The sequence below is a fragment of the Desmodus rotundus genome, chromosome 3, assembly GCF_022682495.2.
Source record: "Desmodus rotundus isolate HL8 chromosome 3, HLdesRot8A.1, whole genome shotgun sequence".
In the NCBI taxonomy this organism is placed as follows: domain Eukaryota; kingdom Metazoa; phylum Chordata; class Mammalia; order Chiroptera; family Phyllostomidae; genus Desmodus; species Desmodus rotundus.
In genome coordinates this window covers 75,619,088-75,645,947 of record NC_071389.1, presented here as the reverse complement: position 1 = coordinate 75,645,947, position 26,860 = coordinate 75,619,088, and the positions used below count along the sequence as shown (strand labels likewise).

Genomic DNA, 26,860 nt, shown 5'->3' with positions numbered 1-26,860 from the left:
ATCTGATTATCAGCTATGTTTTTTCTGCTATTCAGACCACAGAATGATTCTGTTTCACCAACTAGGTTTTTAACTTTTAAAAATGCTATTTCATTTTTTTCTTCAGAATTTTAGTTTTCATAATCATTTCTATCTCTCAGGGATCAATTATATTTGTCTATGCTCCTTACATAGCTGATGACAACTGGTTATCTCTATTTGTAATAAAGGCCTATATATAAAGATTTCATTTGGTTAAAAAACATTCATGAGCTTAAGAAAAAATACCTATTTTCCTGAATAGCATATGCAAATTCTGATTATAAAGCCCAAACAGAAGGGACAAAGACATGAACAACTGTGCAATATTGGGGGCTTTCCATTAGAGCTGTATTTCTCAAAATCAGATCTGTAGATAACTTCATCAGAATCTGGGGGTTTGGAGCAGTTACAACTGAAAATCCTAGGCTCCTTTCTAGAGAGTTCTGTCATTGGTCCCTCTCACATATACTCAGTGTAAACTATTCCTTTACTTATTGTATTTGTCTAGATATCAAAGATCCTTGTAAAAGAAAATGTTTAATATTTACCGGCTGTAGTACTGGTTTGAGATCCAAAAGCAAAAGTGGCCTTGGTTGGCTGTTCAGACTCCTTCTCAGATGGCTTTGCCACACTGAAACTAAAGGTTGACTTTGAAGAACTCTCTTCTTTGGTTTGCTCTGAATTCCCAAAGGAAAACACTGGTTGACACTTTGGCTCTTCATTGTCAGCTTTCTTCCCAAACACTAGAGAAGTAGAAGTGACAGGCTCTTGTTGTTTCTCCTCTGTCCTTCCCAAAGCAAACAATGAGGCAGACGGCAGGGGGGCAGGTTCCACAGTGCCAAAAGTGAACCCTCCTTTGGTGGTAGGCATTTCTTCTTTTTTTGCTTCTGATGTCTTACATATAAAAGGAGCCACTGAGACGCTCTTGGTTTCTATAGTCCCAAAGCTGAAGCTGCTCTTGTTCTCAGAGGTCACCACGGTGTTAGGAGCAGCAGGAGTAGGGTTAATTACACCCGTACCAAAACTAAAGCCTGCAGATGAAGACTTAGGCAGTTCCTCTCTCGTTTCTTGCTGCCCAAGACTAGACACCCCAAACTGAAATGGAGCTAAAGAAGTTGGATTGCTTAAACCAGAAGGAAGTCCAATCTTAAAATTATCATCCTTACTGTCCTTTTTAACTTCTTCAGGTTTAGAATCAGATGAAACTCCAAATTTAAAATCCCCTACTGGTTTAGAAAATTTAAAGCCTTCAGTCATGGGATTTAAAGACCCAGAATCTGATGACACACCTATTTTAAAGCCTCCTTGATCCCCAAATTTAAAATTTCCAGTGCTTGTTAAAGTCTGTGAAGGCTCAGAGGAGGAGGATGGGATACCGAATTTGAAGGATGAGGCTGCTGGGTTTGAAGATGAGGAAGATGTACCAAAGCCTTCAAAATACAAGACAGCAAAGAGACACTGAATTAATGTTATTCTCTCAAACAAATGTAAACCTTGAAAACCAAAGCCACAAACTTGAAAAAAGACCTACTCTGAAGAGTATTAGCAACTGCGGTAAAAATATACCAAATTGTCCAAATTCAGCATGAGAACTATATCCCAATCCTCACAACTACACAGACAAGCTGCTTTTATCAGACTGGCAGAGCTCAAACAGGCTTGATACAACAGTGTTTCTAGGAGTAACAAATACTTTATACACTGTAGGTGGGTATGTAAAGTAGCTCAAAATTGTAAAAGGCAGTTTGTCAATATTTACCAAAAAATTACAAACACATATATCCTCTGACTCAGCAATTCTATAGCTGTGTCTTTATTTTAAAGATAAACTCAAAGACACACAAAATGCTATATGCAATCTGGGCAGCTATGAAGAACAAATGTATGTCCAAGCTAATCTGTGATAAAATCAAGGAGGCAGAGAGGCAGGCAGATGGTATATAATCTAACAAGGTAGAGGCAGGAAGGACGGAAAATGAGCCAATGGGGACAAGAGGTAGACTTTTCACTCTGAATCTTGTCATTAATTTGATATTTAGGTCTTGTAAACGTATTATTTACTCAAGATTTTTTTTTAAATTTAGCATCAAAGAACCAGAATAATTACATCAGTGGAAACAATATTTAAAAAATAAACAGTACTGTATTGACAAGATCAAAGTCTTGGTTTCAGAATGCTTCTATAGAGAACTTTGCTGATCGTCTCAAAGCAGTAATCCGTAAAGGGTTCAAGGCATTTATGTATTACTCGGCTTACCCATATGTAAAGAAAGACAAATGACAGCCAAGCTTTGCAAGCCCTCATCTTCAGATTTCCCTTTTTTATGATTACCTACCCTACTTTCCCTAAGAAACATAATTGAAATATTGTATCAGTATCTCAAAAGTAAATGGCTACCCACATGGTCTCTAAAGACCTTTAAGTGATATTACACAGAAAGCTAAAAATAAAGGTGCCCAAAACAGTAATTAGTTATCCCCTTTGCTTCAAAGGAACACATTTTAAAGGTTGGCAATTACTGTACTACAGGTAAGAGAATACGGAAAAGGGACCATGAGGGATCAGCACACAAGAAACTAAAGTGGACAGGAAAGCAGTGATCTTCTAAAAGCTTTTTCTCAAAATTGACTACAATATGTCTTATATGAAATACGAAATAATTCTTATAAAAATATAAAGACTTGAAAAATTTGGCCTCTGGGGAGTTTAGCGTAAATTACTTTGAAAGGTTCTTCCTTTATATTTATATATTAAGAGAGTTATTTTTCTGGGACATACTTTGGGAAATCAAAGCCCAAGTCTAGATTACTTCTGGTAAGTTTCTAGGGGTGTAAATTTCCAGTCAAATAAATAAAAGTCAGGAAATTCATCTAGATGCCAAAGGGTTGTTAACAGTTAAAAATAAAAAGCTAAACTGTCTCAGACTCAACATTCTAAGACAGAATAGCTCCTCCTTTCCCAGCTGCAGAAAAGATACTTCACTGCTGACCTGGAAATAATCCAACTAATTCAGATATAGATGGGAACTATAACTCCAGGACCATACCTCATTTTATGTGAATTTTCAATAGGGAATGAGAAATTTTAAAAACTAAGTCATTTGCAAATATTTCACATTAAAATGGCAATACAAGGAGACACTCTACCAATGGCTTACCTTTAAACTCAGATTTTGTGCCTGGCTTGGCACTTTCACATGCCACACATTTGGTAGAATCAGCTTTATTTTGCACTAGGCATACTTCGCAGTCCCAGCTTCCCTCAGGTTTCTTGAACTTGTCCAATCCTAGGCAGCCTCCAGAAGACAGAGAGATAGGGATTGTGCTGCTACTTGAAACAGGTACTGAGCTTCCTAAAAAACAATGCAGAAACACGCAAAAATTCTAATTTGTACTTATGCCATTATCTTAAGTCACCACTAAGCCTAAATGTCCAGTTTTTCTTAGTGTTTCCTATTAAGACAGAGAAAATGCCAGAAATATAAATCTTCACTGTTAAAAACAGAGACATTTTAGATTTCTCTTAATCTTATAAATGAGCAGTTTCACACTCACCTTGCTCAGCGATAAGCACCCTTTAACCCCAAGTTTGAGTAGGCATGATTTTTTAAAAAAATCATTCTAACAGTCTAAAAAACTAAATTTTCCTTAAAAATCTTTGTCCAATTTCTTAAAAACAGTAAGCATTATAAAACATAAGTTATAAATTGTAGGCAATATCCTACGATTTGTTGTAGGCAACAAATAAAAATACATAGCCACAGACCATATTAAAGTCACGATTTCAAAGCTTGGAAATGACCATTTTTGCACAGAGATGTTCTATCACCTACTTTGCAATTCTACTTGACATCGCCTACTATGTTCATGGCATTTGTCATAAGCTAGTCAGCTGACAGACACTTATTAAACATGATAATGCACGTAAGACTCTGGGCACACAAAGATGAATAACATGTTGCATAACTTCTTGAAGGTGCTCATAGTCTTAAAAGGGAAAAGTAAAATAAATGCACAGTAGCACCGTCAACAAGACGAAAAGTGATTAAATAATCTAATACAAGAGTACAAAGAAGGAAGAAATGACTAATAGGGCAGGAGAAGGATCCTCAGACGTGAGATTTAAATTCTTAAACAGAACTAGCAAGTTCTGTGGGGAGAGGACATGGCACAGGAAGAATGGCTCATCAAAGCACCGTGTATGAAGAAATACAGGGTGGAGCAAAAGCTGGTTTACAGTTGTTCATATGGAACATACTGCAATAATAAAAGAATAAACTGTTTTGTGTACTCAAAACTGTAAACCTTTTGCCTCACCCTGTACAGTGTCAAGAGTGAAGCCATGCACTCTGACGCCCCTACGTCTCTAAGTACTCTCCATCTGTCATCACTCCTCCCAGTCCCCTCAATGTCTGTTTCACTGGCATGTTTCCTTCCATCTTGCCAATAAAACTACACCTTGAGGTTCCACCATTAGGCTGTTGCCCTGCTCACAAATTCTCATCTACTCTGATAGTTTTACTCACCAACAAAACAGTTTCCTGATCTGTGTACCTACGATCCACGCTTCTGAGCTCCCTAGGATTCATTTAGTTGGTGGTTCCACTATCCACCTGATTAGCTTGAATAGATAGCTCCTCCTCCCTTACATATTTCTCAAATCTTTTTCTCTTTTCTGACCCTTCTACTGCTTGAATAACAGCTTTCTTATTGAGACTTGTTCCCTTAAATCCATCCTTCCAAAAAGAAACCTGTGCCACATTTTTCCTCTCTGGGTATTCCTTTAAAAAATTAACTTCCAAAGTGTTATTCCTGCCCTCACTCCCTTCAGTTAGCAGAGCTCATTTTTAGACCACCTTCTCTATTCACTCCACTCACTTTCCACCAGTTCCACTCACATGACTTATTAGAAAAATATGGGCTAATGATTCCGAATCTGTATCTTTAGCCTAGAGAGCCCATTATGAGTACACCCAAAGGCCTCACATATACCTGCAAGTCAACTTCCGCAGCTTGAAATTATCATGTATTCAACAATACATTATTCTACATCTTTCCCATCCTTACTTGATTTCATTAGCACACATCACCATTATGTTTGCCTGTACTACTGATACAAATTGCCTAACCTGTCCTGTGGTCTCCAAATTTTTGTCACCTTCAAATCTATCCTTCAAAAAAGCCACCAAGTGATTTATCAAAATACAAATTTGACCGCATCACTCCTCTGCTTAAAATAATGGCTCATTTACAGGATGCAAAGTTCTTTAATATATATGTAAGCTTCCTTTGTTTATCTGTAAAAATTCACTGCTGGACTCAATGCTTTATTCTCCCATTAACTCAGAATTAACTTCAGTTTCCTGCATCAAGGTCTTGTTTCCTTTTTTTTAGGGGAGGAGTGGTATAGGTGGGAAGGGAAAGAAATGAAGACTTTGAAATCTTATTCTCATGGAGATGTCCGGTAGGAATTAGAAATACGGCTCACCCCTTGTGATCAGACAGGGGTTTAGGCTAATAACTCGAGTTTTTCACTGCAGACATAAAACTACGCAAGTAATTCCCAAGACAGTCACATGTTTTATTTAGAATTCATGTCACCATATTATCTGTACCATATAATTATATAACAGCATTACAAAAACAGCAGAGTCATTTCCAGACGTGAATCTTTATTAACTCTTTAAAATTTGAACAGAGAAACAGGAAAAACCCAAACCTAACTCCATTTTTCTAGCTGCCAAAGTTAGAATTTTCACTGATGCTTCAGTAATTCACTACCATTGCAGCATCTCTAGCAGAGAGCACACAGGTACAGGTATCGCCATGAACATTCAGCGACAGCCTTTTCAATAAAGCAATGTTGTCCACCCTTTAATGAAACTTTCCCTGGAAATGACCACTAGCCATCCTCACCTTCTTCTTAGAGAAAAAGAGACAAAGCAATATTTTATTCTGTGTAGAGATTTGAGAAAGATTGCCCCGTTACCATTCAGCATCTGTAACAGTAAACTTGAAAATGATCCTAAAGATCAAGAAGTTTCTGATAAAAATGCATACAAAGAGGTCAAAGTATTAACTCACAGCCTATCCTAAGAAAATACACAAATCTAGCCCCAAGCAAGTCATTTTAACCTCAATATAGCTTTAAAAGTTAAGATGTATTGAGAAAATGCTCATCATGAAACATTTAAAACATTCAGGTTGTTCTTAGAGGTTTTACAAAGAATAAATTAAAATGTTCTACTAACATAATGAGCAAAATTATTCCAAACAGCCATAAACGTACCTGGTTTCTCAGACATACAGGACACACATTTATTGTCTTCTGGATTATTAGGAACACAGCATACTGGACACTCCCAAGATCCCTTGGGCTTTTTGAATTTATCTGCAAATCCTAAGGTACCAGTGGTCACAGTGCAGCTGGAAGATGGAGCAGCCGCAGTGACAGCACTTTCTGAAGTCACTGGCAATGTAAGGACTCGCTTAATACCAGTTCCAGGTTTCGGTGTTTCACAAGCTACACATTTTATCGCTTCTGGTTTATTTTGCACTAAACAGGTATCACAATCCCAAGTTCCTACTGCTGGTTTAAATTTGTCTCCAAAACCTGTCCCTGGTGCAGGAAGAGTTGTTTTGCCACTTTTACTCGGTGTCCCAATTCCAGTCTGTTTAGCAGTATCTCTCGGTGGCAATTTTGTTCCTTGACAGGCTGCACACTTGCTGTCTGTTAGCTTGTTCTCGAGTAGACAACTATCACACAGCCATGATGATCCAGCTTTTAAACTTTCCCCCAACCCGATTCCACTAGAAGAAAAGCTACTAATTGCTGGTCTTGTATAAACTACTGGGCTTGTGGTGGTAGGATCAGCAGCAAGAGAATCTGACTTCAGTGATGTGAAACCTACAGGGGTTGGGGTGGATTGAAAAAAAAACAAGTTAGGGAAGGTTTTCTAATCAAAACACTAACTGAAATATCACTGGGAGAAAGCATTTACCTTACTGCTGAGTTACTACAATCCAAGATGGAGCACTTCAGAGGTGATTTTCACCAAAGCACTATTTATTAATTGCATAAATAAATGACACCTCGCTAACATTCTACAAAAGATGCTTTGTTTATAATATATCACCTTCTTCCTCTAAGAATTTCTATTTATTATAGTTCAACCAACGCCTAACTTAAGGCTCTAGCTACAGCCATCCACTGACCCACACTGTGTCATCAATGTCTTGCTACACTCCACACTCCTGCAACAGTGACCGACAGTACACTCACATCTTCTTCCCCCATGTGTCTCTCCTTTCAGCTGTTCTCCTGGCCATACCAAATGACTTCAGTATCTGTAATTTTTAAATTTAGTCCAGCCATAACCCACTACTGTGATATCCTCTACTTTTGGTAAAACCAGCTGAACTGTATAGGTATGGTCATTGGGCAGATGTCCCTCCAAAGTACAACAGAATGGTAAGAATTATTTTTAATTATACTAAACTCATACAGAGCTTTAAAACAGCAACAGTTCAATGACAAATTTGATAAACTACAACAGATGCAACAAAACATCTATCTGGTAAGGACTAGAAGTACAAAAATTACTAACTCGGTCAATCCTAATGGTGTACAGGCTCATGCCACTCAAATGCAGGCCCACGAAAAGTTACCAAACACGAATTCAAACAAAATTGCTTCAATATCTCTCAAATGTGATCTCAGAGCCTTTCACATTGTAAGTATACCTTTTTGTAACCACTAAAGGTATATTTAGACAACTAAGGTATTCAAATAGAAGCACAGAATAATACAGGAGGAAAAAGTCCGTGTGCTCTCCGAACTGCTGCCACAGAACTGATTCACTGAAAGTACACTTTATTTGTACAAACGGTGTTTCAATCCTTTACTCTGGACTAATTAATTTTTATTTTATTCATACTAACTAACAAACTCAGTGACCTGTTTCTCTAGCCTTAAGCATCAAAGGAAAAGAAAATCAGAAGGGAAGAAGGGAACAGAAAGTTGTTAGATTTTTCTAGTGCTGCCAAGAAATAACTCAGCCTAGAGAGCTATTTTTAGCATAACAGCAAAACAATTCCACATAGCTCAGTTATTCCCAGTGGTCAACAGGTTGTTAATGATTAATTTAAGGCACTAAAATTGACAAAAGTATCACAGATTTCTATTCCTTCCACTTTTGTGAATTTTCCTAATTTCTCCCTCAGAAGAACTTAAGATCTCCTCCAAATTTTTGCTATTAAAAAGAAGCTAAAAGGGGGAGATGTGGGCATTTTGAATGTATAGTGTAACTTACATGAAGATAAACTATATCAATTTGATGGTTACGTACTACTTGTTTAATTCTAGTACAGGAATTCTGGAATTCTGCCATAACTGAATAAACTCATCTAAATTACTGAGAGCGCTCAACCAAAAACACCTAACCCTTCTACATCTTGCAGAAGCCAACCTTATTTTGAAATTCCTATTCAATTATCATGAACACTTCTGCTGGGTCTAAATTCTTTCTGAGCTACTATTATCTTAAAAACATCTTTACATTCTTATCGTACACATTACAATTGAACTTGTGACTATTTTCTTTGATGGTCAAACTGAAAACTTACTCCTATTTCAAGATTTCTAGTCACTACCTTCATATTATTACCTACTAGCTTTCATATCTTATTTCAAGTGAGTATTGTCTCTTACATATGTTCAAATCAGCAAATGTTTGCTGGCCTTGTTATAGATACATCACAACTGGGGAATAATCTGAGAAGAACAAGGCAGTTTCAAAACTCTGGTAAGAAAGACACACTCAAGTCTATCATGAAGTTATTTACTTTTATTTAATATTGCCTATCTCTATTAACTAGAATTCATTTTCTCCTCCTACACTTACCTTATAAAAATTTCATTTTAGTACGAACCCCTGAATTATGAAGAAATAAGTAGAGTTTCTAAGACCTTTTCCCTAAAAGAATTACATCTGATTACATCTACATTTAGAAGTCAATCCCTGTCAAATGAGCCATAATTTTCTTAAAGACTAAAGTTTACCACAAATGACATTAAATTAAAATCATGAGTTTGTAATTAAAATTTTAGACCATCTCAAGGGCAGCCATTATCTTACCGGGGTTTTTCAGAACATCCAGGACACTGCCTTCTTTCAGAGTTTTCGCGGGTCTAAAAGGGCCTTCAAAATCTTCATCCGGCTTCTTACAGCTTGTACTGTTCACTGCAGTGATATCTTGAGCTGTAATTTTTTTTTTAGTTATAAAAGATATCATGCCAAGAAAAAGCACTGGACTCGACTTAAATATATTGAAAAGATCTTTCAGAGACTATTTGGATCAACTTCTAAAACATAATTAAAAAAGTTATGAAATTCAAAAATAATGAACAAATTATTTAACAGTACAGAGTGAACCTGCCATTACAAGGAAGTAAAAATACTATTTCCCACATTGTACATCTCTCTCCTCTAGAAAGACAAAAAATGTAAGCTATAAGCATAACCCAATGAGTTCACTGGTAACTAGGAAAGTCAAGCTGAAACATTCAAGAGGATATGGCAACTGAGGCAACTTGACTCCCTTCATGAAATATGTAATCAATTACATAACAATTTATAATACTGACTTTAAAAAAGCCTTAAAATATATTCAACTGAGCCAGTTATTCCTAGAAATTCAGCCTATGACTGAAACTATCCTTCCACTGTAACACTGAAAACCCAGATAATGCTCAGTAAGAGGCTGATAACATAAATTACAAAACACTAACATGATAAAATGTTACACAGCCACACAAAAACATCATTCTTAAAAGCATACTTATAGGTAAAAACAGGTAAGAAAGTCCAAAAGATGTTGAATGTTTACATCTAAAGAATAATGGGTGGGCGCTAGTGATGAGTGACTTTATTTACTGCTTTTATTTTTTGTATTTCCCAAACTTTCCAAAACAAACATATCCTTTTACTTAAAATGAGAGATCTGTATTTGGAGTATAATAATGGTTTTGTGGTTATATATTTAACAGGGGACTGTGTAGATGAAATATGTGTAGAATTGTTTCAAAATAAACTGATAGGTGTGTTTGTTTGTGTGCAAAGGGAAGGAGGGAGGGATAGATAAGATTGGTCATAAAGTGGTAAATGTTGAAGCTGGGTAAAGAGTATATGGGGATTCAAGTCCACCGCTCAACTTCAGAGAATATTTGAAATTTTTTTATAATAAAATAACCAGGTTTTTCTATTTGAGTGTTTGTCAATTAAAAAGGGGTTTCAAAAAATCCTGCCTACCCATAATACCTTACACCACAAACAGAACTTAATTCAAAACGGATCGCTGATCTAAATATAAGAAAACTATAATGCTCTAAGAAGAAAAGGTAGGATGAGTATCTTCATGACCAAGAATTTGGCAATGTATTCTTAGATATGACACCAAAAGCACAAGCAGAAAAAAAAACTGAACTTCACCAAAATTAAAAACCTTTGCATATCTAAAGACATTATCAAGACAGTATGAAAACACAAACCACTGAGCTGGAGAAATTATTTACAAATCATATGTCTGCTAAGGATACAGTATCCAGACTTTAAAAAAATGGTTACATCTCAGCAAAGAGACAAACCCATTTTAAAATGGGCAAAGACTTGATTAGACATTTCTCCCAAGAAGTTATATAAAGGGCCAACAAGTACACAGAGAGAGTCAACACCATTAATCACTAGAGAAATGCCAACCAATGTGTATTAAAAAAAAAAAAAAAAGAATAAAAGAAAAAAAGGAAGTGTGATGAAGATGTGAAGAAATTTAAACCCTCACATACTGCTAGTGGGAAAATGAAATGAGCTAGCTGCTGAGAAAAACTCTCTGGTTCCTCAAAGGACCATCTGACCCATCAATTTCATTCCTAGGTGTATACCCCCAAACACTGATACGACTATTCAAACAAATCCGTATGTTGCATATTCACAGCAGCACTACCACAACAGCCAAAAGGTGGGAAGAGCCCTATGTCCATCAAGAGACAGAAAAGCAAAAGAACAAATAAAAGAGAAATAAACTCATAGATAAGAGAACATTTTGATGGTTGCCAGATGGGCCGGGGACTAGGGAATAGTGAAAAAGAAGAAGGGATTAAGTACAAATTGACAGAAACAAAACAGTCACAGGGATGTAAAGTACAGCCTAGGGAACATAGTCAGTAATATTACAGTAACTACATATAATGTCAAGTGGGTAACAGATTCATCAAGGTGATCACTTCATAAGTTATGTAAATGTCGAATCACTATGTTGTACACCTTAAACTAACAGCGTGTATGGGAGGCAACCAATCCGTGTTTCTCTCATACACTGATGTTTCTCTTCCTCCCTTCCCCCTCTCTAAAAAAATAAACAAAATCTTAAAAAGAAAAAAATGCTTTTAAAAAATAATTATTTGATTTTCATCTCTTCCTCACTCATGCCAATTTCTTGAGCTCAGATACTATATATTACTAATTGCAGAGGTTCTCTGTCATAACCATGGCACATAAAAGTGCTTGCGAACTGAACAGTAGACTTAGAGAGGGAATCCACTGCAATTATAATGCAAACAACTCTTGATTTCTTATAAGACTTCTTTTACAACATACTTACTTTGACTGAACAAAGCCAATGCATAAATTCACTTTTGTGACTATCCTCCTCACGATCAAACTGTAACATTTACATTTAGGAAGCTAAATATCTCTGAGGATAATTTAATTACTAAAAAGCATTAACTGTCAAAAGGCTGATATTAGCTCCTTGTTTGCTTTTCAGAGCCAATTTCATTCAAATGAAAGCATTTATAAGAATTTCCACAGGTGAAAGAATTAGAAATATTAATCTAACGTATGCAACTATGTGAAAATTTGTGAGAAATTTTTACTTACCGGAACTACTTGCGATTGGTTCTGAAATATTACTAGAGCCAGAAAGTTCTGCTGTTTTTGCAACAGGCACACTAAATGTAAAACCAATCTGTAAAGAGAAAAGTTATCCTTTAAGTGTCAAATTAGTTTTAAATAAGTATCAAAATAGAGGGGTTTTTAACTCCAAGTGGAATATATATATTGAATTTCATTTAGTCTAAAATTCACAGTTTTTCATGTTTTACAATCTCTAAAATTGGGATGCTTCTTGTAACAAATGGAGTGTCATAGTTTAACAGCAGTTTTTAATTTCTAAGGCACCTTTTTCTTTCAAAGCAGTACATAAATAATGTGTTCCTAATGCCTAAGTACGGGTTGCTAAATGTTATTTTCTAATAAAAAGTTTGAGACCTTCTGGACAACAAACAGATTTCAGGCATGCATCAGGGAAACTACAACTATCTGGAGCATCTGGCTGACAGAATCCAATGACACAGTAAAAAACACCAAGAGCAACATGTTAAAATGATACACATGCCAAATAAGGATGAGGCAACTTAAACACTGAACTTATAAGTCTTACCCAAAATATTTATTTCTATTACAAAGAAATAAACAAATACATAGTGGAACATAAATATCTAAATCTTATCTAACTTAAAGATAACTCAAGAAACATATTAACTAAATGCATTATGACTTTACTGATTAGGGCCTAATCGTAATTGGATCTAGGACCAAGACAAAACAAAACAAATTAAAGGACAGTCTGGGATGGATGGGGAAATCTGAATATGGATTACGTTATTATTATATCATGTTAAATTGTGTGGGTATGAAAAATGTATTGTGGATATATCGTATTATAAAAGGACAAAGGAATGTCCTTTTACTTAGGGGAAACATGGACAGTATTATGGGTATTAAGATGTCTGCACCTTAACTTGCAAACGGTACATAAGAAACTGAATATGCCCGTGTGTGTGTGTGCACGTGTGAAGTCAAAAATACGGGTTTTCACTCATCCACCCTTTCTGTACATTGTGATTTTTTTTAACCCAGAAGAAAAATAGTATTTCTTACCACCGATGACATCTTGGACTGGATAAAAATACGGTATGCCTTTGAAATCAATTAAAATGAAATACTCTTTGGTTGCTACTTACAGATGGTGGAGGTAGTACATCTGCCTCAGTAGATTTTACAATTGGAGATGAAAATCTGAACATGGGACTATTTGTGTTGTTTGGAGAGGTCATTTGTACCTGGTTTTCCAAATTATTAAACAAAATACAAAAAGAACTCTTTAGGAAAAGAAACTGACTCAATAAAATAGACCTTAAGAAAATTATTCCAAAGAAGCCAAAAGCAAAATTTTCCCCTTTTAGATTTAAAAAGCACTTTTTAATTTCTCAAAAATACTTAATAGTAACTGCTGTAAAATCTGCCTTCCTCTTACAAGAGGAGCATACACAGTTTTTAAACATGGATATTTGTCTAAAGAAGAAAAATAACATTCACAAGCACACATCTAGAAGATTTTTTAAAAAGTAAAAGTTCAGAAAAAGTAAAAGCCAAAACAAAAGCATAAAAAATTAAGGAGCAAATTAAAGATATTAATCCTACTTGAAAAATAAAAACATAAATCTATTGTTACAGAAAAAGAAGCATCTCATTTGAAAACAGTTTGGAAACAAACACAATCACCTCTTTCTTTAGTGCACTGCTGCGTAAGAATTGAAGAGCACCCCCATTATAACATACCCCATTATAATGTACATTTTTTTAAAAAAGCAAAACACCATTTCCATTTTTCTCTTCTTACTGAGTTGATCTCCAGTGAAAATTCATCACTGTTTTAAACTGAATTACTGTATTTTGCAGTGCAAAGCCATGGGTGAGCATTACATAGGAGTGCACTATGCAGAGTGAAATATGTTTACATGTGCGCATGGTACATGTTTTAAAATAAACAAGAAAGATCAAAAATCACCTCTATTTGTACAAAGGTTTTGTACCTTGTTTGTTGATGACTGTGCAGGACTAACTGGTGACGAAGTTGTGATCACAGAGGAACTAAAATTAAAGGTAGGCAGTGAAGAACTGGTGATGGGTAGGGAGATTTTTGGCAATACTGGTACTTCCATTTCCTGAAACACAGTAAGTTTTATAATGATATGGTTCATCTTTTATGTCATTCTTTTATCTGTTCTTGTTTTAAGGTAGATTTTATACAGTTACAACAGGTAAATTTAAAATACGAAGAAGGCAGCACCATGCAATTTTAACAATGTGAGCTCTTGAATGAAAAAAAACAAACTAAACAAAATTTGAATCCCAGCCACCAGGCAGCCATATGACTTTGGGAACTACCCTCAATACTAATTTCCAAAATGGTGAAAAATGAGGAAAGGAAATAATATACTGCAGTTGTGATATTAACATGAAACAAAATTATATATTGTTTAATAAATATCAGTATTAATGAGTTTGGTGAACTGCCTTGGTTTTTAACCCAATATAGCAAAGGCCACCACCCCAAGTCTCAAATGACTCACATTTTGAACAAAGAGTTCCGCTTCTGCGAATAGTGGCGTAGTTCATATCTCACCAATACTCTGACAGATAACAATTACAAACTCTGGACAAAATATTAAAACCAACTCTCTGAGCCCTGGCCAGTGTGTGCCTCAGTTGGTTGGAGCATACTCCCATGGACTGATAGGTCACAGGTATGATTCCAGGTCAGGGAACATACCCAGGTTGTGGGTTTGATTCTTGGTTGGGGTGTGTATGAGAAGGCAACCAAAAGATGTCATTGGATGAGGATTAAAAAAAAAGATTATCTGAAAACACTGGAGAGCAAACAAAAACAAGCAGAAACTGGAGGAAATAAAACACTTGCGAGAAGAGAAGAGCACAGAGTGAGCTTCGTATTCTCTTTTTGAGTTGGTGTCACTGGACAGATGAAATTCAGAGAAAACCACAAATGTGCTGGAGGAGGAATCACAGGACAGACAAGGTGACCAGAGCAGCTAGAAAATGAGGGGAGTTGCAGGACTGAAGATCGATAGAAGGGGAGCGCTAAGTCTGCATATAAACTGTCCAAATCTCCAGCAGACCTGTGACATGTGTAAGGCAGACACTGAACAGCCAATTAAGACTAAAAAGCTTCAGCTGCTACCCACCACGGAAGAGACAGAGCTTGAGTTCACTAAGTTCACTGCCAGCTAAAACAATGTGAATACTTCAAATGGATGAAGTTTATTATACGTAAATCACACCTTAGTAGAGTTAAGCCCCCCACCAAAGGAAAAATGATGACACTTTAGGTAAAAGAAAACTAAGAGACTCTGCTGCTGTAAAACCTGCTCTACAAGTTCTTCAGGGTGAATGAAAATGATCCTATATGGAAACTCACATTTCTGGAAGAAATGGAGACTTTGGGAGCAAACATAATTTTTTTCTGTTAATTTCTTTAACTGTTGAAAGCAAAACTCACATGTGATAGGTTCACAGCCTATCTATGTAAATGTAATACAAATGACAATGACAGAACAACATACCAAGGGAGTGGTGGTAAATCAAACTGTAAGGATACAAGATTCTTGAATTTTCAAAGGAATTGGTACAATATTAACACAAAGTAGAATACACAGTAATCCCAAGAGGAACCACTAAGTAACATGAAGAGACAGATAAAAAGCCAACAAGTAATTAAAATGAAATTCAGAGATTTAATTAACACAAAAAAAGGCAGCTCTCAAGAAGAACAAGACAGAAAAAAACAAATGGGAAAATTACAACACTGGTAGACCTTAATCCCACCATCTCAATAATTACATTATAAGTAAATATTCCAATTAAAAGGGGAGAATGAAACTATATGCTATCTGCAAGAGACTAAAATATAAAGACACAGGCTGAAAGTAAATGGCTGAAAAAAGATATAACCTGCAATAAGCCTAAGAAAGTTTATTCTAAAAATAGAGTGGCTGGCTGTATTAATACCAGATAAAGTAGATTTTAGGACAAAGAATATTTCAAAAAACATTTTAAGGGCATTTATTAATATTAAAAGAGGCACATCACTGAAAAACTGTAACAGATGCAAGGTGTAAGTTCTAATGAGAACCTCAAAATATTATGAAGCAAATATTTATGTATTATGTATTTAAGGAGAAAAACATATCAAATGTAAGTTGACAATTATAACTTCTATTTCTCAACAATTTTAATAGACTAACCAGACAGCCCCCCCCGAAAGAGCCCCACAGAATTCAGCAAGAACAAGTAAGATCTAGGAAATACTATCAGTTACCTTATCTGACTTCTGCAGAACACTATACCCAACAACGGCAGAATATACATTCTTTAAGATTCATCCAGCAGACCATACGCTGGGCTATAAAAGAAGTCTTAATGCATCTCAAAACATTAAAGTCATGATTAAACACACTTCTAAATAATCCATGGGTTATACAAGAAGTAAAAAGGGAAATTAGAAAAAAACATAAAAGCACTATTATCTTCAAAAGATAATAACACAGAACTCTGCAACCTGGGGAAACGAAAAAGTTGCTTAGGTACAAAGAACAGCAGAAATAATGGAGAAAAAAATATATAAATTCAGACTTCTTATAAGACATGTATTATTCAAAGTACTGTATTTTGCCATGTATAATGTGCACTTTTTTTGCCCAATTTTTTGAGGGGAAAAATAAAGATGTGCGTTATACATGGGTAGTACCGGAAATACCTTGTGTCTTATAATTATTTGTTACATAAAGTTTGTTGTACCATAATATGTTCAAAAATAAATGCTAAAATTCCTTTATAACACATAAAAAATCAGGTATTTAAATATAAATAAATAATTGAATAAAAAATAAAATGAAAGATTTTTTTCTCCTCAAAGTTTGGGACAAAAATGTGGGCTCATATTACACACGGGAGCATATCATACATGGCAAAATCCGGTATCTGGGTCCAGAATTCATGGAGTTTGTACAACTCAATAAGACAACCCAATCTCAAAAGGGCAAAAGATCTGAACAGAGATCTCACAAAGGAGGATGATACTAACCACCAATAAGGACATAAACAAGAATACAACATTACTGGTCATTAGGGAAATGCAAATTAAAATTACACTGATATACCACCATACACAAAGCAGAATGGCTACAATTTTTAAAATGACAATCAGCTACTGGTAAGGATACAGAGTAACAGAAATGCCCAAACACTGGTGGGAGTATAAAGTGTTACTCCTGCCTCCACTGCTTGGTACTATATTTACCCCAAGAGAAATAAACATGTCTACAATTAGGGTACAACAAGAATGTTCACAGCAGCTTTATTCATAACAGCCAGACCCTCCAAAAAAACACACACTGAACTGTACTGATACTAAGTTTGGAACAAGCAAAACCCAACACACAGTGGGGGAAAGTGTGAACAGTGATTATTGCAGGAGTGGAGGCAATGAGTATTAACTGGGAAGGAGCACGAGTGAAAGGACTGGGAATGTTCGACACCTCAATAGGACTTTGGGTTACAGAGATGCAAACATCTGTCAAATTCATTAAATGATGCACCTAAGAATTTTACATTTCACTACCTGTAAATTCTTCCTAATTAAAAACCAACAAATATTTAACTCTAGTTCATGCAATGCATACTGAAGTATCTGGGGGTGAAGTATACTGAGTTAAGTCTTAAACTTATTTTGAAATGCACCCCAAAATATGAATATTTATTTGCTAAAGGAAATGAGAAAATATTAGAATCTAGGTGCTAGTATTATGTACATTCACTGCCCAATCTTTAATTTCTTGTTTGAAACATATAATCAAATGTGGAGGAGGAGAAAGGAAGGACACAATAGACCCATTTGGGTATTTCTGTAGGGATGTTTCTTTCCATCTCCAACCTTAGCCTGATTTACTTCCCTTTACACCCTTTACAACACCTTGACACATCAACCTCAATATAACCTGTACCTCATGCCAACTCATTAAGCTGTATGCTTGCCCTTACTGGTTCTTTTTATTATTGACTTTAAACCAATTTTAAACTTGATTCTTAGTCTGACATTTTGACTTGATTGATGAGAAGTGGGTCCCACAAATCTGGGTGAAACTAAGTCAAGAACTGTTACTGGATGCTTACAGATGCCTCAGGTTGAACACAACCACCACCAAATCTGTGACTTAGTATATATTACCTTTGTAGTATCTTTACATGGGTTATCTCACATGAGATAGACACTTAGTACTGTAGATGATGAAATTGGCACACAGACATAAGGCCTAATATCAGACAGGTATGAAATGACAGACATCCTGTAGACACAAGCTAAGTATATTTTTCTTAACACCATTAGAAAAAAAAGATTTTTCAATGAGATAGCAACTGAAAAAAAAAGACTTTATTTATTTTTAGAGAGAGGGGAAGGGAGGAAGAAAGGGAGGGAGAGGTACCTTGATGTGTGAGAGAAATATGAATTGGTTTCCTCTCGTATGTCCCCATCTAGGGACCTGGCCCAAACTCAGGCATGTTCCCTGACCCAGGAACCAAGCTGGTGACATTTAGCTTTGCAAAATGACACCTAACCCACTGAGCGACACTGGTCAGGGCTTATCCTCATTTTAAAAAGAAGGAAGCTGATGTATAAGGAGTTAAGTTAATCAAAGTCATGCATGCCACTGAGTGGCAGAACTGTACCTGACATGACATCATAAAGCACTTAAATCTCCCCAAACTCAATCTTACTATAAACTACTTATCTATTCTGTACCAATGAACTTTTTCATTATAAAAAACAGAGTATCACACAGTAAAGGCAAACCACCAATGTTTAGGGACCAACATACAATCCTCACAAATGTTGGAATTTGAGAAAAGGTAAAAGTTAAAACACACTTTTACTACCTCATATTGCAAATTGGGTTATTTCTAATATAGAATTCTATTAAACTGAATGTTTAGTAAATTAAATACATCAGTCCCTATTAAGTAGAAATGTATCTAATTAGCATAATTCAATTTCATTAAAAATAAAATTTCTTCCACTTGACCATTCCTAAAAGCCTATTTTAAAAAACCCACAAAAATTAATCTTCGGTCTTTTACCAAAAATTCCCATTAAGTACAATTAAGAAACAATGTGGTAGAAAACATATTTGCCACCTGAAACAAACAAAAAATGGCACTGGACACATAAATAAAGAAGCATCTATCCAAAACTTATATAAATTTTTTAAAAAACACAGGGTAGGCAAAAAATTTGGGGCAGCCACCCATTAGTACCTCTTTCCTCAGAAATGTAGGCACTCTAACTCCAGTGTGGAATAGTTAGGGGCAGAAGGAGTTGGGTGAAGCATCCTGGGATGTGAAATTGGCAGTTGGCAGTTGACCGGAATGGAGAGAGGGGCCCACATAAGGGAGGAGGTGATAAAGAGGTCTGGAAGTTAGAGTTTCATAAAGCTCCTTATAGTTAATATACCAAGTACTGAGAGCCAAAGTAAATAAATTAATTTTAACCCCCCAAAATGTCTCAACACAGCAATGTCAGACTAAACACAAATCTACAAGACAGCTAAAATTAAGCTACAGGTACCAACCTGAGATTGAAACTGAAGGGAAATAAGCAAAATTCACAATCTGCCATTTGGCAAACACCAAACCAAGCTATTAATTGTTCTCATAGAGGGATAAACTTTAAAAAGGTAGGACCACACATTTCACTGAGAAATATAAAAACCCATCTATAAAACAAGTTCATGCTATATCAATCAGATATTAATTTCCTTATGTATATAAGGCAAGATAACCCATTTCATAATTGTAATTAAATCTACATAAAGAGATTTAATCACAAAAGAAAACTGGCTTGCCAAGAAAACTACGAAGTTTTATACACTATGTAATTAATGACATTTGAGACTTTTTCTTTCAAGATGATAGAATATATTAACACATTCCCTCCCTCCACAACACTCCAGGCACAGCATCAAGTAGAATCTAAGAGAAAAAACAGAGCCTCAAGGCCAGTAACTGAGCCAAGGCCCCTAGCATAACTATTGTAAGACCGGCTATGCGGCAGAAGGTCCCAACTGCCAAAGAAGTCATGATTCTGGTGAGCTGTGCCTCTGGAGAGAGGCACAACTAAACAAATAAGAAAAGAGGAGATAAATAAGGAAAAATGAGAAAGATTTCCATTCTAAAAAAGCCTGCAAAGCAGGCTTTGCAACAGACATGAAAAAAAATACTAATACAGACAACAATTTCAATCAAAACATGACTTCACAGTCAATAGAGACTGTTAGAAAAGATCTCCTATTTAAAAACCTAAATACTCTTAAAAAATATCACGGGTCAATGAGAAGGTTACAAATGAAGTTTTAATTACAAACACATGACAAATGAAAACTTTAATAATCCAGCTAGGCTGAAATTTATTTACAAAAAGACTGAAATGAGACCTGCCTTTAACTCAAAGCAGACAGAAAACACAGAGCAACATATAGGAAAAGTTAATTTAACCAATCTTCCATTAGTCCATATCTTTTTGAAACTTTTATACTCAGAATATATAAAAAAACTTTTCCTAATAAAAGAAATAACCCAACAGAAAAAACTGATAAAGAGAAATCCCCAATGGCGAAGAAACTCACAAAAAGATGTCTCCTCTCCCTAGTAAACAACAAAATGCAAAATAAAACCCCTATGACATGCCACTTCACAGCCATCACACTGGCAAAACTTTTTAAATCAACAAAATCAAGTACTAATAAGAATAAAGGGAAAGCATATCTACCTACTGTCATGTGGGAGTGTTAGATTGTAAAGCTACTTTGAAGAGTAGTAAGGCAACATCTAACACACTTGAATTTGTGTATCATGCCCTATAATCAAACAATTCCATTCCTAAATAAATAGCCTAGAGCAAATACTGCATGTGTGCTGAGGGAGAAGTGCATAAATATTCGCCTTAGCATATATTAGGAATCAACTCAAATATACCCTGTAGAATGGATTGTGGTAAATCTTCATACTGAAATTAAATAACCTAGAGTTACCTTTCACAACACTGATAAAGTTTGCAAATGTATTAAAGGGCAGGTGAGATGAATACAAACTGCATTCATCTATTTTTGTAGGTTTCAGAAATTTGCAAAACCAAATTATATAATATTCTAAGGGTCATATAATTTCTATTGCAATTCTTTTGTTGAATCAATTACGGCTTTTTAATGATAACCATGAAATTTTTCAGTACTAAGTTAGGTTTTCTGAGTTGTCACAGTGAAGGTGGTTTAAAAAGTCTGGTAGTTTAAAACACACACACAGACACAAACATTTTGAAGAAACTATTTCCGTGGCGGATTATTGTTGTGTTGAGTCTCCCTAAACCGCACTCCTCCAAGATCTCCCCTCACCACCGCAACACACCAAAGCTTTTAATAAATATCAAGAGTATTAAGTATGTAAACCTACCTCCTCTTCTGGAGGTTTAGATGCCACAAAGCGTGTTCTTTCTCGTCTCATCTTGCCGCCTCCACTACCTACTCCAGAAGATACACCATTGGCTGCAGACACACTGAAATTTGGGTACGAAAAACCACTAAGAAAAAAAAAATTAAACAATATATTATTCTGGTCCATAATTTGTTAACTAATGGAATACCTAAAAATCAGAACTGCTACAAAAAATATACAGCTGAATGTGATTTTAAAAGCTAACAGATATTTTTGTGCATAAATTCTCTATTTTTTAACCTTCTTAATATTCAAAAAAGCACAAGTACATTACATACAGAACTTAAAATTTACATATAAAGAAGTTTAGCTACAAAGATAGCACTACCTTTCTCGTTGTTCTCTATTTTGTCCTGGTGTCAAATTTTTTTCATATCCAGTCTAGAAAAGAATGAAACCATATTTAAAAGCTTGCTTATTTAATTTTCTTAATACTACCCTTCTATCTGTGAATTCTAATATTTGGAATCAGGAACTTAATGGTTTTTAGTTAATGAATCCTAAAATTTGCAACTTAGAGCCTACCTTCCGAGCAGAGCCTACTGAGTAGTAGTAGAGCCTACTGCAAGTGTTAGTCTGACTGCACATACACATGAAATGTCACTGAGCACAACTGTGCTTCAAACAAAATGGTCACTGCACAAAGTGAATATACTTACCACTTTTACTTATCTCTTGTGCTTGGTGCATTAAATACGTAAGCAAATTTATAAGGATATTCCTTTTGAAATGATTCTCTGAAACTTACCTCTTACCACATCAAAATTAAAAGTCAATAACAGATCAACCTAGGTAACCATCTGAAGATGACAATAAGACAGTTATGTCCGTTTCACCACTCTTATTCAAAATTTTACTGTAAGTCCTAGCCACAGCAATCTGATAAAAAATAAAAGGCATCTAAACTGGAAAGGAAGAAGTCAAACTGGCATCTGCAGATGACATGAAACTACACAGAGAACCCTAAAGAGTCCACCAAAAAAACACCAGAACTGGAGGACTGCTGGTCTAGATGGCAGCATAGGCAAACACGGCTCACTTCCTCCCACCACCACATCAAAATTACAACTAAAATACAGAATAACAATTACTCAGTAATGTCAGAAATCAAGCTGAAGGGAAGTCTGACAACTACGAAATTAAAGAAACCACATTCATCCAGACTAGTAGGAGGGGAGGAGAAGTGGAAGGGGCTGGTCCCTCACCCACACGTGGTAGATAAAAATTCGAGGGGGATACCTTGGAAGCGAGGAGTCCCAGCCCCATACCAGGTCCCCCAGCCCAGGGTTCCAGTGCCAGGAAGATAAGTCCTCATAACTTCTGGCTGCAAAAACCAGCAGGGACTGGGACAGTGAAAAAAACTGATGGAAGTCCTAAGTAGTTCCTCTTAACTCACACACGGGCTTACTCAGACTCACTTCTTCTGATCTCCTGCACTGAGGTGGCAGGTTGAAAGGCACCAGTAGCATAGATGGAGAAACTGAAGTACCTGACATCAAGGCAAGAGCTGGGGGACAGCTTTCTCCCAGACAAAAGGCAGGCAGAGGCCACTGTCCCTTTTGTGAACTCTCCCCTCAAAAGAGCCACAGAGCCAGCAGGCAGATGCCTTATCTGAGTCTCCATCAACCTTGCTAACAGTGTTTGCCCTGCCCTGGAGATCCCCAGACACTCCACTTCCCTCAACTTACAGGCCCACCCAAGTTGTTAACAGAGACTTTTCCATATGAATGGCTGGTCTTGGCTCATGCTTGACAACTTCCTAAATCATCTCAAACAAGCAACAACCAGCCACAGTGAGCACCCAACCCCCATAGCTCTGGCTAAGTGGCCCCAGGCCCACCACTAGCAGCAGCCAACCTAGACTCACAGCTTAGCCTCACCTGGGAATCTCCAAGCCCAGCACAAGTAGCAGACATCTCAGATTGCTTTATAGCTCAGGAAAGGTGGTCCCAGGCAAAACACAGGTGGGGGTTGACCTCGACCTGAATCACCCAGGAAACCAAAGAGACTGCACCCAGTGGACAGCTACAGACCACATCGGATCACCACTACCCTGCCCCTGAACAGCAGATCTTCCACAGACATGCAGGTTGGAGGTGAGTGGTCACAGCCAGTCCTTGCCACTGACTGGCTTAGGTAAATCCGTCCCATTAATCTGCCAACAGCAATCAAGGCTCAACTACACAGGAGGGTGTACCCAGCCCACATGAAGGGCGCACCTCAAGTACCCAGCCTGGGGATTAGGGGAGGCTGTGCCACTGGACTCTCCAGGACACCTACCACATTAGGCCACACTACCAAGACAAAGAGTCAAAGCAGCTCTACCTAATACATAGAAACAAACAGAGGGAGGAGGCCAAAATGAGGAGACAAAGAAACATGGCCCAAATGAAAGAACAGATCAAAACTCCAGAAAAAGAGCTAAACAAAATGGAGGTAAGCAATCTATCAGATGCAGAGTTCAAAACACTGGTTATATGCCCAAGGAACTTAGTAAGGACCTCGACAGCATAAAAAAAGACTTGGTCAGAAATGAAGGATACACTAATTGAAATAAAGAACAATTTATAGGGAAACAACAGTAAAGGGGATGAAGCTGAGAATCAAATCAATGATTTGGAACATAAGGAGGCAAAAAACAACCAATCAGAACAAGACGAAGAAAAAAGAATCCAAAAAAAATGAGGACAGTGTAAGCAACCTATGGGACAACTTCAAGGATTCCAACATTCTCATCACAGGGGTGCCAGAAGAAAAGAGCAAGAAATGGGCAATCTATTTGAAAAAATAATGAAAGAACACTTTCCTAATTTGGTGAAGGAAATGGACACGGCAAGTCCAGGAGGCACAGAGTCCCAAACAAGATGGATACAAAAGGCCCACTCCAAGACACATCATAATTAAAATGCCAAAGGTTAAAGATTAAAGAGAGAATCTTAAAAGCAGCAAGAGAAAAGAAGTTAGACACCTACAGGGGAGTTCCCACAAGACTGTCAGCTGACTTCTTAGAAGAAACTTTGCAGGCTGGAATGGATTGGCAAGAAATATTCAAAGTCATGAAAAGTGGGGACCTACAGCCAAGACTGCTCTACCCAGCAAAGCTATCATTTGGAATCAAAGGGAAGATAAAGAGCTTCCCAGACAAGAAAAAAACTAAAGGAGTTTATCACCACCAAACCATTATTATATGAATGTAAAAGGGACTTATTTAAGAAAAAGAGTAAGATCAAAACTATGAACAATAAAATGGCAACAAATACCTATCTGTTAACAGTTTAATCTAAAAAACAAACTAAGCCAATAAGAACAGAGACAAAATCACAGATACAGACTGGATTTTCATGGTTGCCAGAAGGGAGGGGGTTGTGGGAAAACGCGTGAAGAGATGAGGGGTTTAAGAAGTACATATAAGTAGTTACAGAATAGCCACAGGGATGTACAGTACAGGAAATGGAGTAGCCAAAGAACCTATCTGTATGATACATGGACATGAACAATGGTGTGGGGACTGCCTGAGGGAGTGGAGAGTGCTGTGTTGAGGGGGCCCAAGGGGTAAAATTCATACAACTGTGACAGAATAATCAATAAAATATAATTTTAAAAAAACTATTAGAACTGATAAATGAATTCAGTTAAGTAGTAGAATGTAAGATAAATATTCAGAAATAGGTTTCGTTTTTATATAATAATAATCAGAAAAAGAAACTAAGTAAACAATCCCATTTATAATTGTATCAAAACGATAGCTATGAATAAATTTAACCAAGGAGGTAAAAGACATACACTATAAAAATGTAAGACAGTGAAGAAGATACAAATAAATAGATGCATATACCTGTGCTCATGGATAGGAAGAATTAACATTGTTAAAATGTCCATACTATCCAAAGCAATCTATAGATTCAGTGAAATAACTATCAAAATACCAATGGTGCTTTTCACAGAACTAGAACAAATAATCAAAAAACTTACATGAAACCACCAAAGACCCCGAGTAGCCACAGCAATCTTGAGAAAAAAAGGACAAAGTTGAAAGTATATCACACTACCTGATATCAAATTATATTACAAGATTATTGTAATCAAAACATGATACTGACATTAGAAGACACATAGATCAATGGAACAGAATGGAGAGTCCAGAAATAAACCAACACCTATATGGTCAAATAATATATGACAAAAAAGGCAAGAACATACAATGGGGTAAAGACAGTCTATTCATGTGTGGTGACTGCAGGGGGAGGGGCGTGGGTAGAGGTAGAAGAGGGGAAGGGTAGTAAACAGTAACAGAAAAAAAACACAATAAAAAATGTGGGAAAAAAACCCTACAGTCTATTCATTAAATGCTGTTGGGAAAATTGGAGATACATGCAAAAAAAAAAAAAAAAAAGAAGAAGAAGAAGAAAGAAACTAGACCACCTTCTTATATCACATACAAGAATAAAATCAAGATAAATTAAATCTTAAATGTAAGACTCAAAACAATAAAAATCCTAGAAAAAAACAAAGGCAGTGACAGCTGACATTTCTCTTAGAAATATTTTTTGGATACATCTCCACATCTCAGGCATGGGAAACAAAAGAAAAAAATAAACAAATGGGGCTACATCAAATCAAAAAGTTTTTGCATAGAAAAGGAAACCATCAACAAAATGAAAAGACAACCTAGTGATGGAAAGAGATACTCATCAACATTACATCCCATTGGGGCTAATATCCAAAATTAATGAGGAAATCATACAACCTAACACAAAAATAACAAATAATCCAATTAAAAATGGGCAGAGGACCTGAACAGACACTTCTCCAAAGACATATAGATGGCCAATAGACATATAAAAACATGCTCAATGTCACTAATCATCAGAGAAATGCATATTAAAACAATGAGATACCACCTCACACGGGTCAGAATGGCTACTGTCAATAACTCAACAAACAAGTGCTGGCAAGAACGTGGAGAAAAGGGAACCCTCATGCCCTGTTGGTGGTGCAAAGGCAGACCGGTGCAGCCACTGTGGAAAGCAGCAGAGATACCTCAAAAAATTGAAAATGGAAATGCCTTATGACCCAGTGATTCCACTTCTTCATATATCTGAAGAAACCCAAAACATTAGTTTGAAAAGATATATGCACCCCTTGGCTATTGCAGCATTATTTACGATAGCCAAGATAGGGAAGCAACCCAAGTGCCCGTCAAAAGACAAGTTTAATTGTGATACATACACACAGTGGAATAGTAACTGGCCATAAACAAAAGAAGGTAATCTTAGCATCTGCAACAGCATGGATGAACTTAGAGGGTATTATGCTAAGTGAAATAAGTCAGAGAAAGATAAATACCATATAATTTCACTTACATGTGGAATTTGTAG

At 36.3% G+C, this 26,860-nt stretch overlaps 1 protein-coding gene across 11 annotated transcripts in view; it reads right to left on the bottom strand.

Annotated features, from left to right (window-relative positions):
• The window catches only part of NUP153 (nucleoporin 153), a 72,647-nt gene that overhangs the window by 9,811 nt on the left and 35,976 nt on the right, over positions 1-26,860 (bottom strand). For 5 of the 11 annotated variants that reach the window (XM_045199456.2, XM_053920231.2, XM_053920232.2 and 2 more), the window contains 10 exons: positions 25,455-25,490; positions 21,811-21,863; positions 21,441-21,567; positions 13,955-14,086; positions 13,103-13,201; positions 11,958-12,045; positions 9,159-9,281; positions 6,311-6,928; positions 3,180-3,374; positions 570-1,451 (listed from right to left, as the gene is read on the bottom strand). In XM_045199456.2, coding sequence (XP_045055391.1) covers positions 570-1,451; positions 3,180-3,374; positions 6,311-6,928; positions 9,159-9,281; positions 11,958-12,045; positions 13,103-13,201; positions 13,955-14,086; positions 21,441-21,567; positions 21,811-21,863; positions 25,455-25,490 — 2,353 coding nt within the window. The remainder of the gene's footprint in view (positions 1-569; positions 1,452-3,179; positions 3,375-6,310; positions 6,929-9,158; positions 9,282-11,957; positions 12,046-13,102; positions 13,202-13,954; positions 14,087-21,440; positions 21,568-21,810; positions 21,864-25,454; positions 25,491-26,860) is intronic. The other 6 variants (XM_024565393.3, XM_024565392.3, XM_053920230.1 and 3 more) reach the window with 4 other exon arrangements.